The sequence below is a fragment of the Dendrobium catenatum genome, unplaced genomic scaffold (genome assembly GCF_001605985.2).
Source record: "Dendrobium catenatum unplaced genomic scaffold, ASM160598v2 fragScaff_scaffold_1278, whole genome shotgun sequence".
Lineage (NCBI taxonomy): Eukaryota > Viridiplantae > Streptophyta > Magnoliopsida > Asparagales > Orchidaceae > Dendrobium > Dendrobium catenatum.
Window position 1 is genome coordinate 499,603 of NW_021319740.1, and position 17,798 is coordinate 517,400.

At 35.9% G+C, this 17,798-nt stretch overlaps 1 protein-coding gene across 1 annotated transcript; it reads left to right on the plus strand.

The window, feature by feature from the left end:
• The first annotated feature begins 15,689 nt into the window (after positions 1–15,689).
• On the plus strand, positions 15,690–16,516 carry LOC110115695 (BURP domain-containing protein 3-like). The gene has a single exon (XM_028699399.1). The coding sequence runs from the start codon at positions 15,797–15,799 to the stop codon at positions 16,181–16,183; it is 387 nt and encodes a 128-aa protein (XP_028555232.1). The 5' UTR covers positions 15,690–15,796; the 3' UTR covers positions 16,184–16,516.
• Positions 16,517–17,798: the final 1,282 nt, after the last annotated feature.

A 17,798-nucleotide genomic window follows, 5' to 3' on the forward strand; every position in this document is an offset into this window, starting at 1 on the left:
ATCTTTCCTTCTTGTTTCTTTGATAGTTTGATTCCACATTCCATTGGAGTACTTATCGGATTGCAATTCTCCATATTGAATTTTTTTAGAACTTCCTTTGCATAAGTTTCTTGTGTGATAAATATTCCTTCTTTATTTTGTTTTACTTCAATGCCAAGAAAAAATGACATGAGTCCAAAATCTGTCATCTCAAATTTTTTTACCATCGATTGCTTAAACTCCTTGAATAAAAGTGGATTATTGCCAGTAAAGATAAGATCATCCACATATAAGCAAACAAGTAATATATCTCCATTATTATATTTCTTCAAATAGAGTGCATTCTTATAAGGGCATTGGATATAATCATTTTGTATGAATCGATTCTTGCATTCCATGCTCTTGGAGCTTGCTTTAACCCATATAAAGCCTTTTTTAATTTATAAACTTTTGATTCATGCCCTTCTTTAATATATCCCAGTGATTGTTCGACATAAACTTCTTCTTCAATGACTCCATTTAAAAATGTGAATTTAACATCCTTTTGATAAATAGACCAATTATTTTGTGAAGCAAGATAAATAATCAAGCGAATAGTTTCCATATGAATAACTGGAGAAAATACCTCATTGTAGTTGATGCCTTCTTTCTGCTTGTATCCTTTTACTACTAGCAATGCCTTGTACTTTTCTACTTCACCTTTTGCATTTTTCTTCACTTTGTATATCCATTTTACACAACTAGCATTCTGTCCTATTGGTAATGTTGTGAGCTCCCATGTTGCATTCTTTACTAGAGATTTCATCTCTTCATCCATAGCATTTCTCCATCGTTCATCTTTTATGGCTTCTTCAAATAGTATACCTATCACTTTCCTCCTTTAACAAAGAATAAAAAGGAGGAACCTTATTAACTTCTAGAACATCCCAATAAAAATCCCCTCTCAAAGAAAAGTTAGCACACCAATGAGCTAACTTATTACAATCTCTACTAACAGACTGAAAAAGAGTTACCTCAAACCTTTCAAGAAAATTGAAATCTTCTTCAGTAGGTAGAACCAATCCTTTATTAGCAAATGGTTTCTGCAGATAGCTAATGACATTAGAACTGTCGCTTTCAATAATAAGACCTCTAGCATTCATCATCTCTTCTTTTATAGCATCTTTCAAAGAGCGGAAGGCCAATAATTCAAGAAAACCAATGTCCCAATGAAGCAGCGAGGATCCAAAGGATAATAGCATCCTTACTTTTCTCTTCCAATGCTATTTCCTTTTCTCTAGCCATAGCAGAAATTGTCTTCCTGGAGTAGTTATTCATCAGTTCCAACTCATCTCCATCAATTTCTAAATCAGTTTTAATACTGCAGATCACCATCACTAGCTCTTCTCCAAAGAAACATTATAGTTTGTCAGTAATCCACTCTCCTTCTGAAATAAATTTAGAAAGATTAGGCAAGTTGTCATCTCCAATTGCAATGAATGTTGGCCACCTCTCCAAATTTCTATCCATAATCCAATTATCCTTCAAGATGTTAATAGAAGATCCGTCTCTAATTTTCCATTTCACAATATATCTCAGCATTTTTTCCCCACTAAGAATTAATCTCCAAGAAGGCGAAGAATTTGGTCTTCTTTCCACATCCCAGATTTTCCTTCCATACTTAACAGATAAGGATTTATTTAGTAAGGAATTCGGATCCTTTAAAAATTCCAAGGCAAGCTTTGCTCTGAGTGGTTCTATTGAGTCTGTAGCTGCTAAAACACCCAGACCTCCATAGCTTTCCGGAATGCAAACATCATTCCAAGCTATATAATGAATCCCATTTCTTCAATTGCTCTTACTCCATAGAAAATCTTTGCTTAGTCTGTCCAATTTCTTCAGAATACTCAATGGTACCATGGACAAAGAAGAATAGAATACATGAAGAGCTTGAAACATTGTTTTTATAAGAATTACTCTCCCTGGCATAGAGATGAATTTGTTTCCCCATATATCCAATTTTGCTGCAGCTTTCTCCAAAATAATAGAAAAATCAGCTATAACCCATCCCCTTAACGTCATTTTAATGCCCAAGTAATTGATCTCTTTGGCCTCCATAATTCCCATAAGATTAGATAACTCCATCCTCCTCCTTCTTTTCATATTATTGCTAAAGATAATAGCATATTTAGAGAAATTAACCTTTTGACCTGTCCATTTATAATAATCCAATATAATATTCCTGATTTTCAACAAATTCTCCCTCTTGGCTAAAGAGAACATCAAAATATCATCCGCAAATAGAAGGTTAGAAATCCTAGGAGCCGTGGGTGCAATTTTCAACCCCAAATTATTTCCTTCATTAGAGAAAGCATTGGTAAGAAGCTGAGAACAAAGAATAAATAAGTAGGGTGATAACGGACACCCTTGTCTAAAGCCACTTTTCCCTTTAATTCCTTCCAACCCCACCCCATTAACATGAACAATGAATATAGGATTAGAGATACATTCCATAACTAGATTGGAGTAGCCTATTGGAAAACCAAAATATTTCAAAACTTGCTTTAGAGTTTTCCATGCCATACTATCATAAGCTTGCTCCATATCTAATTTGATTGCCATCATACCTCTTTTTGAACTTGAAAATCTGAACTTATGGAAGAGTTCTTGAGCAATAAGTACATGATCTGATAAAGACCTACATTTGATAAAGCAACTTGTTCCTCCGAAACAAGGTTGTGAATAACCTTCATCATTCTATTTAATAACACCTTTGCTACAATTTTATAAATAGACATACAAAGGCTTATAGGTCTAAGTTAGTAGGATACAAAGGATTGCTTACTTTAGGGATAAGCACCACCATTGTTTCTTTTCACTTTGGAGACATAGAACCCGAGTTAAAGAATAAAAGAATAGCTCTCCAAACATCCTTCCTGATTATACTCCAATAAGATTTAAGAAACGAATAGGTGATTCCATCAAATCCGGGAGCAATGTTGTTGCCAAGATCTTGAATGACCTTCTCAATTTCAGCATAAGATAATGTTGAATCCAGAAATCTATAGCTTTCTTGGTTTAGAATGTTCCCATTAGGTGGCCAATTGTCCAAAAGAAAATCCCTTTGATCCCATTTTTTACTGAAAAACTCATAGAAACAGCTCCTAATGCTATCAGGATCTTCAATAAGCCCCCCTTTAACATTTTTCAACTATTTAATAAGATTATTATTCCTTCTTCCATTACCAAAAGAATGGAAGAATTGAGAATTAGAATCTCCATCCTTCATCCATTTAGCTTTGGCCCTTTGTCTCCACCAAGTATTTAACTGAGCAAGTGTACAGTTGAATTCACTGATTTTTGTTCTTAATACGATTCCTCTCATCAGAAAACTGCAGGTCCCGGTCCTCTTCTAGCTGGATTTCATCAATTTCAGCCTTTAAAATAGATTTCACCTCTTATAGCCTTTGGTGTTTTGCCTTGCTCCAAAAGAACAATGCTTTAAGAACTCTAGAGAACTTTTTATTAAGAACCTCCATTTCATTTCCCTTCACCGGTTTAGCCCAAGAGAATTTAACAATAGAAGTTGCCGCTGAGTAGGATAACCAAACATCTTCAAACCTTTGTAATTTGGTTTTCTGGATAATTTGATCAAACATTTTAAAAACAATAGGACAATGATCTGATGCTATCCTACTCAAATGTCTCACAATAGGATGATTGATTCAGAAACTCCCATAATTCACATCTTCCCTTCATCTCCCTACTTCCATAAATAGTAGCTATCAACCACGTTCCTTTATTAGGAATCTCCTGCTCACCCAAAACACACTGCTCTGAAGCTTTGATCAAAGAAAAAGCAACAACATTAGCTCTCCAAATAAGCAAAATACCACCAAAACTACCTCTGGAAGGCTGTAGAAAAAATTCCCATTTGTCTCCAAAAATTCTTTCAAATTCTTCTCTAGAAAGAGAAGAAATTTTAGTTTCAATTTTACCAACAAAAAATACATCCCAATCTTTTTATGAACTCCTTCAAATATAGGGTGGCCTCCTTATTTGCCCCCCTACAATTCCAAAAACTAATGGAACTTATTTTGGTAAGAATGGGGAAGAGCCCCCACCCCTTCTTTTGCTTGAAATGTTCTTCTCTAATCTTGAAGCTGCATTTAAAGGACCAAGATACCTTAGCTCTTTAGTTAATTTAACATTATGGATAGAAATCTTCCCATGGTTGAGAGCATAACCTTTCTCTTCAATGTTGTTGCTGGATTTCATTACAATTACATGATCTATTTCAACCTTGGTATCGGTCTGGTTTACCTTCAAACATTCCACTATTTTACCTTCTTCAACAGCCTCAATTTTGGAGTTTTTCTGAATATCCATTCTGGAAGAATCTTCACTTATGGAATTGAGAATTTCAAATTTATTACCTGAAGGTATTTGAATTAACTTGACTGAATCTTCATCAATATTCCCCAATGGCTCTCTTGCTTCCAACATTTCTCTGGCTTGAGAACTGGTATCACTATCTAGGACAATAGCATCCACTGCATTCTCCCCAGCATACCGAATTCCATTAGGATTGCCTTCCACTTCCATATTCTTAGAAATCTCACATGACTTCTTTTCCACATCTTTAATACCCATGGACTTCTCAGTGGTCTCATTGATCGAAGTTCTCTTATCTCTATTCAAAATAGATTTAGGCTCATCCTTTTTCTCAGTAATAAGTTGAACACTAGCCTTGGGAATGAACATCCTTTTTCGATTCTTCACTTCTTTTCTCTTGAATCTCTTGTAGTTCACCAAGTGCCATGAATTCTCTTCTGAATTAATGCTTGATTCCTTATTCAGAGCTGAGTCATTACACTCCTTTTGACTGGAATTCTTAACCTGTTTAGAAACCTTCACAGCAGCCTTACATGATTCTTTCAAGTGGCCAATGTGACCACAGCTTTGGCAGAATACAGAAATTTTTTCATACTCCACTCGCTGAAAAAATTTTCCATTAACACCTTCCACCGAAACAACAGTAGGAAGCTACTGATCAAGTTGTATACGGATAGTAATCCTTGCAAATTCTCATCTTCCCCATTGGAACATATCTCCATCTATCAACATGGGTTCTCCGATTGAAGAAGCAATCCTGGAGACATTGATTTCATCCCAGCAAAACAGCGGTAAATTAGGCATTCTAATCCATATAGGAGAAGATAGTCCCTTAAGAGAATTGGGATTAAAATCATAATTCCATTTGTCTAGCCCAATTAAGTGGCCATTGACAAACCAAGGACCTCCTAAAAGGATATTTTCCATTGCCTCCTTTGAGAAAAACGAGCATAACACCCTGTTCGACCCTAGACTGGTTAAGTGGAATTTACCAAACTTCGTCCATTGACGTCTCAGTTCAGTTGCTACAAACTGAATTGGTACTCGTCTCCCAAACACCTTGACAACTAAGGAGAATTGTAGTTTCTCAGAATTGGCTCTCACATTTGGTTCATATAGCTTAATTGTTGAACCATCATCTGTCAGGAAATGACTGTCCGTAGGGACAGTAACTTTGATATAAGGACGTTTCTTCCATGGATTATGATTTTCCTACTCTAAAGCCAAGACATTGGATTTGTCAGCATAAGTAGTTTTCAAAATGCTTTCCTCCTCAACAGGTTTTTCACAAACACCTGATTTGCATCCTTGAATTAAATCAGATGATCTTCCAGCATCTTCCATTAAAACAGATTTCATATTAGCAAATCTGTTCACAAAAAATTTCATTCTGGATGATGTAGAACTCAGACCAGAATTGGGAGATTGCCCCGCATCCTCCACCATAATTTGTTTACCTTTTCCCTCAATAGGAGATAGAACTGGCACCATATTCAGTTCCGGCTCCAGGATCACAATTCCATGTGACTTTTCGACTGAAGCTTTGACAGTCATCGTCGACGACAATCCCGTCCACGGAGGAGCATTCTGGTCACCGGAGATGGCTGGAATAAGGTCCGCCATCTTAGACGAGAAACTCGCCAACGACCGCGAAACAGGGCAATTTGAAAATTGCCTTTAGAAATCTGAGATTTTCTCACTCTACTTTCTCACTCTACTTCAACTACCAGGCTTTAAAAACTCACCACTTTTTAAACATAGTGAAAGCTTCTGATTTATCTTTCAAAAAATAAACCCATGTTTTTCTTGAATAATCATTAATAAAAGTTAAGAAATATTGATGCTTACCAAAAGATGCTAGAGTAATGGGTCCACATACATCCGTGTGGATTAATTGAAGAGGCTTCTTTGCTCTAAAGCTTACTTCATTTGGAAAACTCTTTCTTGGTTGTTTTCCAAATACACAAACTTCACAAATTTGATTTGGATGATTGATATCTAGCAATCCATGCACTATTCCTTTTCTTGACATATTATTTAGATCTCCAAAATTTAAATGCCCAAACCTCATATGCTAAAGCCATGATTTATCTTTCACGCATGTCTTTAAACATTTCATCACTCCATTTTTTATATTAAGAATAAACATTCTATTTCTTGTCATCTCCACTTGGGCAATTAATTCATTTGAATTATTTTTAATTGTGAGCTTTTTATCCATAATATGAATGTCAAATCCTTTTTCAAGTAATTGCCCCAAGCTTAAAATATTACTTTTCATATTCGGAACATAATAAACTTCAGAAATATGTTTATGGGTTCCATCTTTAAGAAGAATAAGGATTTTACCTTTTCCTTTTATCGAAATTTTTGAAGAGTCGCCAAAATAAATTTGACTCTCCATCGCCTCCATTTCTACGAACATGTTTTTTCCCGGCACATATGGTTACTTGCTCCAGTATCTAAATACCAATTGTTTTCTTTTTCATCTTCTTCTACTTTCAATGCTAATAATGAGACTGGATCATCTTCCTTCTCTTTAGCAAGATTGGCTTTCTCTTGATTATGATAACTTTCTGAAGCATAATGACCAAATTTCTTGCAAATATAACAACGAACATGAGATTTTTTTGTACCTTTGATATTTTGGCTCTTTCTTCCACTCTTCATTTCTTGAGTTTTGATTTTCTTCATTATTTCTTTGATATTCACCACGTCCTCATCCACGTCTTCGGTTTATTCCAAAGCTACGACCATGACGCGACCTCGCGTAATCAATCAGTATTATAGTTAATTAAATTACTTTTGCTAACTGTTAGTATAATAGTTAGTTAAATAAATTTCTTTAACCATTTATACTATATTTAATTAAATTATTTTAATTAACTTTTAGTCTTATAGCTAGTTAAGTTAATTTTATTAACTATTTATATTATAGTTAATTAATTTTCTTTTACTAACTGTTAGTATAACATTTAGTTAAATTAATTTCATTAACTATTTATATCATATTTAATTAAATTATTTTTGCTAACTATTTGTCTTATAGTTAATTAAAATAATTTTATTAACTATTCATACCATGGTTAATTAAATTACTTTTGATAACTTTTAATATTATAGTTAGTTAAATTAATTTTATTAACTATTTATACTATAGTCAGCTAAATTACTTTCATTAATTATTAGTTTTATAGTTAATTAATTAATTTCTTTTGCCACTTCGCCGTCACCACCAATATTGCAAAGGTAAAATTCCAAAACCTTAAACTTGAGAGCCCATTTCGGAGTTTGTGGCGCACCGAAAAATGGCTCATACAAGCTTTTATTGCGCGTGGTGGGATGTGACCCCTGTGCGGCGCCAACGACGAGGCGGGTAATCACCTTAAACTTGAAAACCCATTTCAGAGTTCGTGGACCACCGAAAAACCGCCCATACACGCCTTTATTGCGCGTGGTGGGATGGGACCCCTGTGCGGCGCCTACGACGAGCCGAGTAATCATCTTAAACTTCATTTCGGCGTTCGTGGCGCACCGAAAAATTGCCTATACATGCCTTTATTGCTCATGGTGTGATGGGACCCCGGTGCGGTGCCTACGACGAGGCGGGTTTAGTTATAAGTAGTCGTACGTGGGGAAACAACTATGTTTTTTTTTTATGTAGGTGCACCAGAAGGCCCCATACACGCCTTTATTGCGCATGGTGGGAAGAAAGTACACGGCTGTGGTGTCTAAATAGCACCTATCATAAACGTCTTTATTACGCGTGGTGGGAAAGCTAGTCTCTCAAAATTTCTCCTAAACAGGGGAGACACCGGGAGGCTGTCAAAATTTTGTCTGAAGAAGACAACGACTTGGACAAAAAAAAAGAGGACCTGGACTAGAACTTGAACTTGTGAATCTTTGAACAAGATTGGACTTGAATTGATTAAAAATTCAAATTGAAATTAAATTAAATTTGACCCTAAACAAATGATGAGCAACAAAGACTTAATCAAATGAACAAAGTTTTGTGGACATGAGCTCAAATTGGCCTCATGCTTGAAATTTACAAGCTTTAAACTCAAAGAAATGAGCTTGAATTGAACTCAATTTGGACTTGAGCTTAATTCAAAGAAGTGCTATACAATGAAATTGAAATTGGAATAAGAAATAATTTATAACTTTAAATTCAATTTGGATTAAAGCTTAATGTCTAAAATAAAAATCATGATCCATATGAATGATAAAATTAAAGATTTATGCATGAATTAATCATATGCTCCAACATGAGATTTTTGGACAATAAAAATTTTGCAATTGTCATCTCAATAATTGAAATGGAGATATCAATGAGCACATAAAAAGAGAATTGTGAATGATATGGTTTGGCTACAAAACTATCACATGAGAACTTTGGAGTATGGTAAAAGATTTGCAAACTTTGACATGAAGCTTCAGGCAATAACTATCAAGTTGTAGTGATCATTTCAATTGGGAATGAAAGTATTGAAGATCATGATATCAAGATCGTCATGCAAATTGCAAATTATCTTTGAAAATAAAGAACTTCCAAGTGTGACTCATTTGCAAGGAACCAAAAGATTGTGAAAAGTAAGGCTTAATTACGAAGCCATGATATGAGGGCTTTGGACCCTTAAGTTGGTGATTGCACAACAAGATCAAAAGTATAGAGTCCTGAAGGATAATGTTCTAGATCCTTAAACCAATACCAACAAGAAATAAGAAGTTTCATGATATGCAAGAAATAATGAAAGCATGTGATGCTCGCATAAAATTAATAACTTGTTCATGAAGAAGATCACAATGGGTGTAATAAGTCTCCTACAAACATGAGTAGAAAATATGCAACAGTCTACTTGCAAGCAACAACAACAGAGGTGATCTATTTGAAAAAAACTACAACTGAATGTTGTAAGTATGAGAGATCATATATATACACAAGTTCAATACCAAGGGAGGTATGACAAATACGGCTCATGTATAAGCAACAACAATAGAGAAATGTCAAATACAATGGATCCTCTGTGAACATGGACATGCAACACGTTAGATCACAAGCAAGGCATAAGAGATTGTAGTAGATGAAAGCATCTACGAATCGTATGACAAGGGGCAGTAAGCATGGAGAGATCCTACAATCAAGATCAAAATGTAAGCAAGCATATTCAATCTTGCAAGCTACAATCTATTCTTGAGGATGATGAAAGATCTGTAATACATACAAATCCTCTACGAATACAAAAGTATGTACAACATTTACCCATGGGTAGATACAGAAAGACTACAGTAAATGCAGTATCATGTAGTCAATTTCAGTCTGTGAAGGAATACATCTATCTGCCTACTTCTAACAGTGACGGATGTACTACATGAGTCAAATACCACAACAAAGTGCATAAAGAATACGATAGATACAAGCTCCCATGATCTTCTGTTGGAGCCCCGCTATAAATATCACATATCATCTACGAACAACATGCAAGATGACTATAATAATTACAAGTATATATGGGCCACTATAGAAGACTCATAGTACACCCAGTCTATTATCCACGAGCAAGATACAAAGCAACTATATCTAGTGCAAGTGCTTATGAGTTACAGTGAGAAATTCATCGTGCATACAATAAGCTATCCACGAGCATCTACAAGTACAAAGCAGGAGATTCGTTAGTGCATTATAATCCACCTGCAGAAAGCAACGAGTAGTGCACGACAGTCTACCTGTACAAAGCAGCGAACAAGTCTATTCAAAAGCTGCTACGTCAAGCCACTGGATCCGCAACACTTGTATTAGCGGACAGAAGGCGTCTACGAATACTTTCAAAGTACCCCCGCACATGCACCATAGCTTGTATACATATAGGTACTCCAAAAGGGGTAAAAATAGTCATAAAACCCGCATGGGCCCCGACGAGCGTGTTATTGGTATACACGTGACGTCTAGGAATGCTGCGCGGGTTATTAAATTCAAACATGATCCTCCTAAGCAAGTAGGTATGAGTTGACAAGGTTGAGCAAATGATTACAAAATATCCCCAAATACCCTCATGGGCCTCGGCGAACATATTATTGGTACACACATGACGTCTAGGGATGCTGTGTGGGTTATTAAATTCAAACACGATCCTCCTAAGTAGGTAGGTAGGAGTTGACAAGGTTTAGAAAATGATTACAAAATATCCCCAAACAACTGCATGGGCCCCGACGAGCGTGTTATTGGTACACACGTGACGTCTAGGGATGCTGCGCGGGTCAATAAGTGAATTCTTGTTCGAACTCGATCCTTATATACGGGTCAATAGGAGTCGACAGGATTCAAACCTTCAAGCAAATACACGATTGTGGTGACCAGTGTATTTATTTTAATACATTCATATTAGGCCTTCAAGGCCTATGATCATAAGAATTCACTAATAAAGGCATAAAACTCACAAAACCTGATCCTCTATCGACCAATAGACAGAGCCGATAAGGTTCAATCCAAACACCCCGATGATGACCTTGTTGAATGCTAATATCAACCGGAGTGGTACATTCCATGTATTTCAAAATACCACTCCAAATACCTGAAAATCCAAATTTCCAAAAAATCATCAAAATCCAAAAATATTTAAAATTAAAATAAATCCATCAACACTTAAAGAAAAATCCATCCACCCTCCGCAACAATTTGCCGAGGTGGACAAATCAAAATTTACTTCAGGTCACAAAGAGCTAAATGCCTAGTCAAAAATATTACTATGATCAATTCTCAAATAATCTCTTGCCAGTAAGGACGTGGTACGTGTCCTCTAAGGTACCTCTACAAGGTCCCCTTGAACGAAGCAACCCATGGCTGCCGACAAGGATCCTTCTGTTAGGTTGGGTCGACTACCTCCTCTGACTAATTAGACCAGGGACCACGATGGCCCGGGATGACGGAACCATGGGATCTTGATCGGGTCTATCATCCATTCCCCCACCATCCGCTTTAAGTGCAAGATGGTGAAGTTTCTATTTTAAATATCAAATTTTTCAATCTCCAAATTTTCTAAACTTCCTAAATATTTCAACCCCAATTTCTCAAATATCCAATCTTTCCAATCCAAACCCATTGCTACTACTATATGCCAGATAACAAATATAGAGGAGAGTGTTACTCTCCCAGACCGTGTTATATCTCTAACTTTGAAAATGGCTTCAAGGGGAATTGCAATTCTGGTCAATTAGGTCATGTTAACCTTTTTTATATCTAGTTATACTTTCAACCTCTTTATGACAAGAGGTGTGATTTGCTCAGTTGATCCATACATGGTTTGAGGGCTAGCATTGACCTCTTTCATTTTACTTGCCAAGGGGGCACTCTCCCTATTATTAGTCTTCTCAACTTTTATAAGTTGACTCTTTATCTTCCTTACTTGTTTTATATTAGACATCATTAGCTTGGTAGAACCCATTCGGCCATACTTGTATGGCATAATGGTTCAACTGAAATGTTCAAATGGGTGAAGAGATCCAATGAAGGATTGCTTGTTAGAAGTGCCAGTTGTGAGTGATGTTAAATTACTATCATTATGAAGAATCTACGAAATCATCAAAGCTAAAATAAATTAGGATAGTAAGTTTTTGTGTATGTTTCTACATTTTTTGTAGCACTATTGATACTCACTATTAATTCACTTGTCCTTTTCATTGATCTTCTTCTAACTAGTCAAGTGAATCATGAAGCTAAATGTACATTGGCATATGCCTTCTCAAATATTCAACCCTTTAGTCAGTGGGTGATAGCTAGTAAACTCGTATTTCATAGATGCCACAAAGAGAAGCCTAAAGTTTATTGATACCTAACTCAATGGAATACTTAGAGGAGGGTCCTCTCAAAAGAGCAGGCAAGGTTTCTAGTGGAGCACTTAACTCATCATTTTCCCATTAACAAGAATTAGCCATCAAAGGCACCATTCGTTTCTATCCATGGTGGATAATTTCCAACCAAGCTCATCATCTTAGCTATAAGAAAATATCTTTTCAAGATAGTTCCAACTCATCCCATCATAGTCATTGGACTATGGAGCCTACGATCTCCACAGCTCAAGCAGACTTGCCTCCCATTTAGAAGCAATCTAGAGCTCCAACAAAGGTTACCAATGAGTTTTGAATGCTCACCAATCACAACCCTCTTAGCTCAACATTTGCTAGTGGTCATACCTACTCCTACTTAACCATAGCTCTACGGAACTCGCCCCAATATAGAGAAATAAGATTGAGAGAAGCAACATCCATTTAGTTAGTCATGTTGTGACTGTGTCTAAGTAGTCTATATTAAGAATCATTAATTCCTATATCATTTATTGATATAAGCTTTTCTTTAACCCTCGATTCCTAAAAATATTTGCTGAAGAGGAATATTTTGGATCTTTTAGCACTTTTACTATAGATACTTGTGCCAGTATATTATTTCCTACAGAGTTTTTCCCTCTCTTGCTCTTCATACTCACACAGGTTCTCAGTTTGTACCCCTAGTGTTTGCATTCTTGTAAAGTCGGTTGTCACTCACATACGAACTTAAATTCTACAATAGTTATTTAAGTTTCTTTTATCATTAATTTTTGTGTGCATATGATAATTGCGTAATTCAGTGGTAAGTAAGTAGTATATCAATACAAATAATTTATTTTCTTACCCACACATTAAATTCAAAGATAGGGTTGGTGTGACTTATTCTATGGGAATTTTGAAATTATTTTTCTTTCAATGATAATGGAGTTGATCATTAATATCACATATGGGAGAATGGAAGTTTTGATAATTTTTTGGAAAAATGTTTTTTTTTCAAGGTGTTATTCCTTCTTCTCTCAGGCTCTTTTCATGTTGGATCAGCATTTTTCTATTGTTGACAACCAACTTATCTAAAGAGACTCGCCACATGATTTGTTTGAAACCTTTTTTCTGTTAATTCTGAGATTTGGATGGCATCATTGGAGGTGTGCTTTATCAAAAGCTTTTGATGTATCTTTACCAAATGAAACCTAAAATTTCATTTGTGACAGTTTTTTTTATTGCTTGTTAAAGAAAAATTTTAGTACAACAAAACTCTTAAACAAATTTTTTTTTTACTAAAAATTCACTTTAAAACTATAAAAAAGCTGTCTCAAACATAGTCTTAGTTATTACGTGGGAATACCGTCAAGAAATCACATCTCATCGGCGCTTCAAAAGATGCTGGATTATACTTATCATATTAACGTTTTGTCTCATATTGTAAAATTTATTAATATCTTGAGTCCTTCCCTAGCCTTACTAAAAATAGATATCTATAACTTCTCCGATATTTTCTTTGAATTATTCTTTTGGGAAAATTTCTTTGAATTATTTCATTTCATTCCTCTGGTACATAGAAGATTACAAATAATCTTATATGAGGGACATTTAGGTGCTAAGTACTTTGGATTTTTTTTTTGGACATTTAGGCTATTTAAGGCAAACTCACACACACAACGCATACACAAAGACTCGAACCCAGACATCTTAGTTGGAAGCATAAGATCTCAACCAACAATCCAAGGTGAGCTGTGTTGGGACAGCTTTTTTACTCTTTCTTAAAGCTACTTTTGAATTAAAAAATTTTAACTTTTGTACTAGAAAGTTATTTTAAGAAGCAACAAGAAAGTCGTCCCAAACGAAACCTAAAATTAGCGGCAAAGTTGGGGGTCGATGGCTAGTGGCTAGCGGTGGTGGTGGAGCATACAAAACTGCAGTTTGGTAGCTGCTAGCCGTGGCAGTGGGGATGGGCGCAAGTGTATTAAAAAATAAAAGAGGCTGCATAGAGTAATTATTAATATTCTTCTAGATTTTTTAATTATATCTTGTAAGATGATAACCAAAAAAACTATTTATTTTTAACTTATATTAAAAAATTTCTGACCATACAAATGATTAGAATTGTCTCGTATATGAAGGAATCAATTGCATTCTAAGTAATATGTAATTTAAAAAATATATGGGAATCTTATTTTTATTGGGTTATCCATCCATTGAATACTATATAGGAAGGTCCAGTACGATAGAGCTACAGACTTGTTCAAAATCTTCCAGTTTGAAACACTCATAGCAGTGGCTGTGATCTCATGGATTTCCTTCTTTTTGCTATCTTCATCTTTATGGTAAACTACTCGTTCTTCAAAGAATAAGAGATCAGCCATATGTAATTAATCTAATTAGTCAAATGTGTATTTAATTAATAAGCACTAAAATTTACAGAGATTAGTTGATGAGTAATTTGATGTGCTTATTTTCTTTATTGAGTAGTTGCTAGTAAGTTATTTTTTCTTAATTGTTCCAGCTCACAAGTTCTCATGCAGCGGTACGGGAATCAACTTCTGCCCAAACTTATTGGCAAACTATTCTTCCACAAACTCCCATCCCTGCTAGCATACAGGAGCTACTGCGCAGTGGTCCTCTCTCTCTCTCTCTCTCTCTCTCTCTCTCTCTCTCTCGATTTTCTTAATTACAAGTATTACATTAATTGTTCTAAAATATTGTAAGAGGGATTTGTTGTATATTGTTAATTTAGGAGTTATGATATTATTTTACCAGACTATTATCATAGTTATTTAGAAAGTTACGTAATAAGTCCAATTTATGGTAATGCTCCAAACAGTATGTATGATCATGTTCTTTGTTTTACACTATGATGTAGCACAGGCACTGCGACATAGACACGAATACGGACACGTCAATTTCTGAAAATATAAGACACAAACATGAATTGGACACGATATTATAATTTTTATATTTTAAAATAGTGTATAAGAATGAATAAGTATAATATTAAAAATAATTTAGAAATATTAAGTGATTTAACTATAATTTGTGCTTAAAAAGATTAATATTAGGATGTCGAGAGTCGAACGTCGATGCAATATATCAGGCATCAAGAGAGGAGTCGACAATGATGTTGAGAATGGGCATTGATGTTATGCAGTAAGTATCGGGCGTCAATGTTAAGAGGGCGTCTGTATATGATGTTGAGAGGGCGTTGCTCTTTAGCGTGTCCGACACATATTGGAGGAGTGTCGGACTCGTGTTGTGTTGGATATATATCAAATCACTGCAAGCCTCGTTGAGGAGAAGTCAGTGCACCATAGATTTTACACAATCAATAATATTTTCTTTGAACACAAATTAAATTAGGATAGATTACAATCATTAAATTCATTTTACTAATCTAAAAAAAAAATCAATAAATTTCAAATTTATCATGACATAATTTGTATTTGATCCAGACAATTTATTTCATCTTCCTTTGTAATTTATAGAGAAGGAAGTGAAATCATTTGAGCTAGAAAGAACCCCAACTTTTTTCGTCAGCTACAAATGCGCAACCAATGAGAAGACAATCCATAATGACCCCAACGCTCCACTCTTCTTCCTGAAAGACAGCCTCAACCTAGGCACAAAGATGACGCTCGACCTCACCAAGTCTATCTCAGCCCCGCCTTTCCTCTCAGTTGAGATGGCCAATGCCACGCCCTTCTCATCCACCAAAGTAACCGAAATCCTCAGCCTCTTCAGCATCAAGCATGGCTCGGCGGAGGACATAGCCATCCAACGAACCTTGGCAGAGTGTGAGGAGCTTCCGCTCGATGGTGAGAGAAAGAGTTGCGTCAGGTCAATGGAAGCCATGGTGGATTTTGTCGAGGCTGAGTTGGGCAATAGGGATGTTCAGGTCTTTGAGACAGCTATGGCAGATGTTGGTGATCCGGTGGTGGCGGAGCAGGAATATATGATCGGACAGAAAGAAGTGAAGCACATAGTGAGTTTTAAGAAGAGTCGTATTTCTACATAGAATTTTTTAAAACATAAAACTTTGCTCAATTTTATTTTTAGGAAGCAAAGGCATTGGTGTCTTGTCATCCAGAGCCATACCCGAGAGCAGTATATTATTGTCACACGGCAAAGAACATTGAAGCATATGCGGTGCATCTATATGGGGCAAATGGAGCGGCAGTGGACGCTGTAGCGACGTGCCATACAGACACCTCAGCGTGGGATCCAAATTATGTAGGCTTTAAGATGCTGAAGGTGAAGCCAAGAACTGAACCAATTTGCCATTTTCTACCTCAAGGCCATCTTATCTTTGCTGGGCTATCAAAGATGGATATTTCTGCATTCTAGTAGTCATCTTCTATATCAATAATTTTTATATTCAATGTCTGTTTTTCCATGTCTAGTATGATGGCTTCTACTAATGAAGCTATTATGTGAGATGTGTTGGTGGCATGTGTTGCATAATGATGCATATGCATGCATGTTTCTATGAGAAATGTCACCTTGTATTATGTGCTTTGTTGCGTTCGTTTATTTTGTATTATGAAAAACAAGTGTTCATAAAATAACTGGTACCACCTCTCTCCTCACCCTGAGCGCCGCCTGTACGATTAAGGGTTTCCTTTGGTTTCGAGTGATTTTGCGTTCGATCCAGCCATTTTTTTTGCCTAGATCTCTCTGGTGTTAGTGTTTGGTGGCTTTTTTCTTTCCTCTGCCCTTTTGGGCTGCCGGGATGGCTGTGGTTCCGCCTTCCAACTCGTGGGGGAAGGTTTTGGTCCCGATTCAAGGCTTAAACAGGGGGTTCTTTTTCTTAGATGGAGATAGTGCTGCAGCTTTGCCTTCTCGCTCTTTTAAAGACGTTCTTTCTGCAGATCCGATGGCAGGTGAAAAAATCCCTAACTTAACTCAATCGACTTTTAACGGTATCCCGGCTGTTCTTCTTTCGGATGAAGATGTTCTTAAACTTGAATCTCCGTTTCAATTCACACTGGTGGGAAAGTTCGGTTTGCGTAGACCTTATCTTGACTCTATTCACAGTTTTTTCGATAATCTGAAATTATCTGGTTTCTTTTTCGTCGATTTAATGGATTCTCGCCATGTAGCTATTCAGCTCTTTAATGATTTAGATTATAGTAGAGTTTTTGCTTGGATAGCTTATTTTAAATTGTCAAATGCGTGTTCTCAAATGGACCCCTTTTTTTGATGTTAAAGAGGAATCACCAATTGTGCCGATTTAGATCTCCTTTCCGAACTTAAGATTACATTTCTTTATTCCCAAAGTTTTGCATGCGCTTGGTTTGATTTTTGGTCGGCCGTTTCAAACTGATCAGGCTACGGCTGCTAGAACTCGGCCTTCGGTTGCTAGGATTCTGGTGGAAGTGGATATATAAAAAAAACATCCTAAGGAGATTTGGGTAGGGTCAAAGGCTTTTGGCTATCTTCAAAAAGTCGAATTCAAAAAAATCCTGGACTTTTGTCAACACTGTAAGATCCATGGTCATTCTGTTACTGACTATTACAAGCTTCACCCGAATCTTAAAAAAAAAATAATGTTCAAAATAAGGAAGACAATGTTTCCATAGTGAATCCTGAGGAGAATTTTCCTAATATTGAAAAAAGTCCTTCGATTTTAG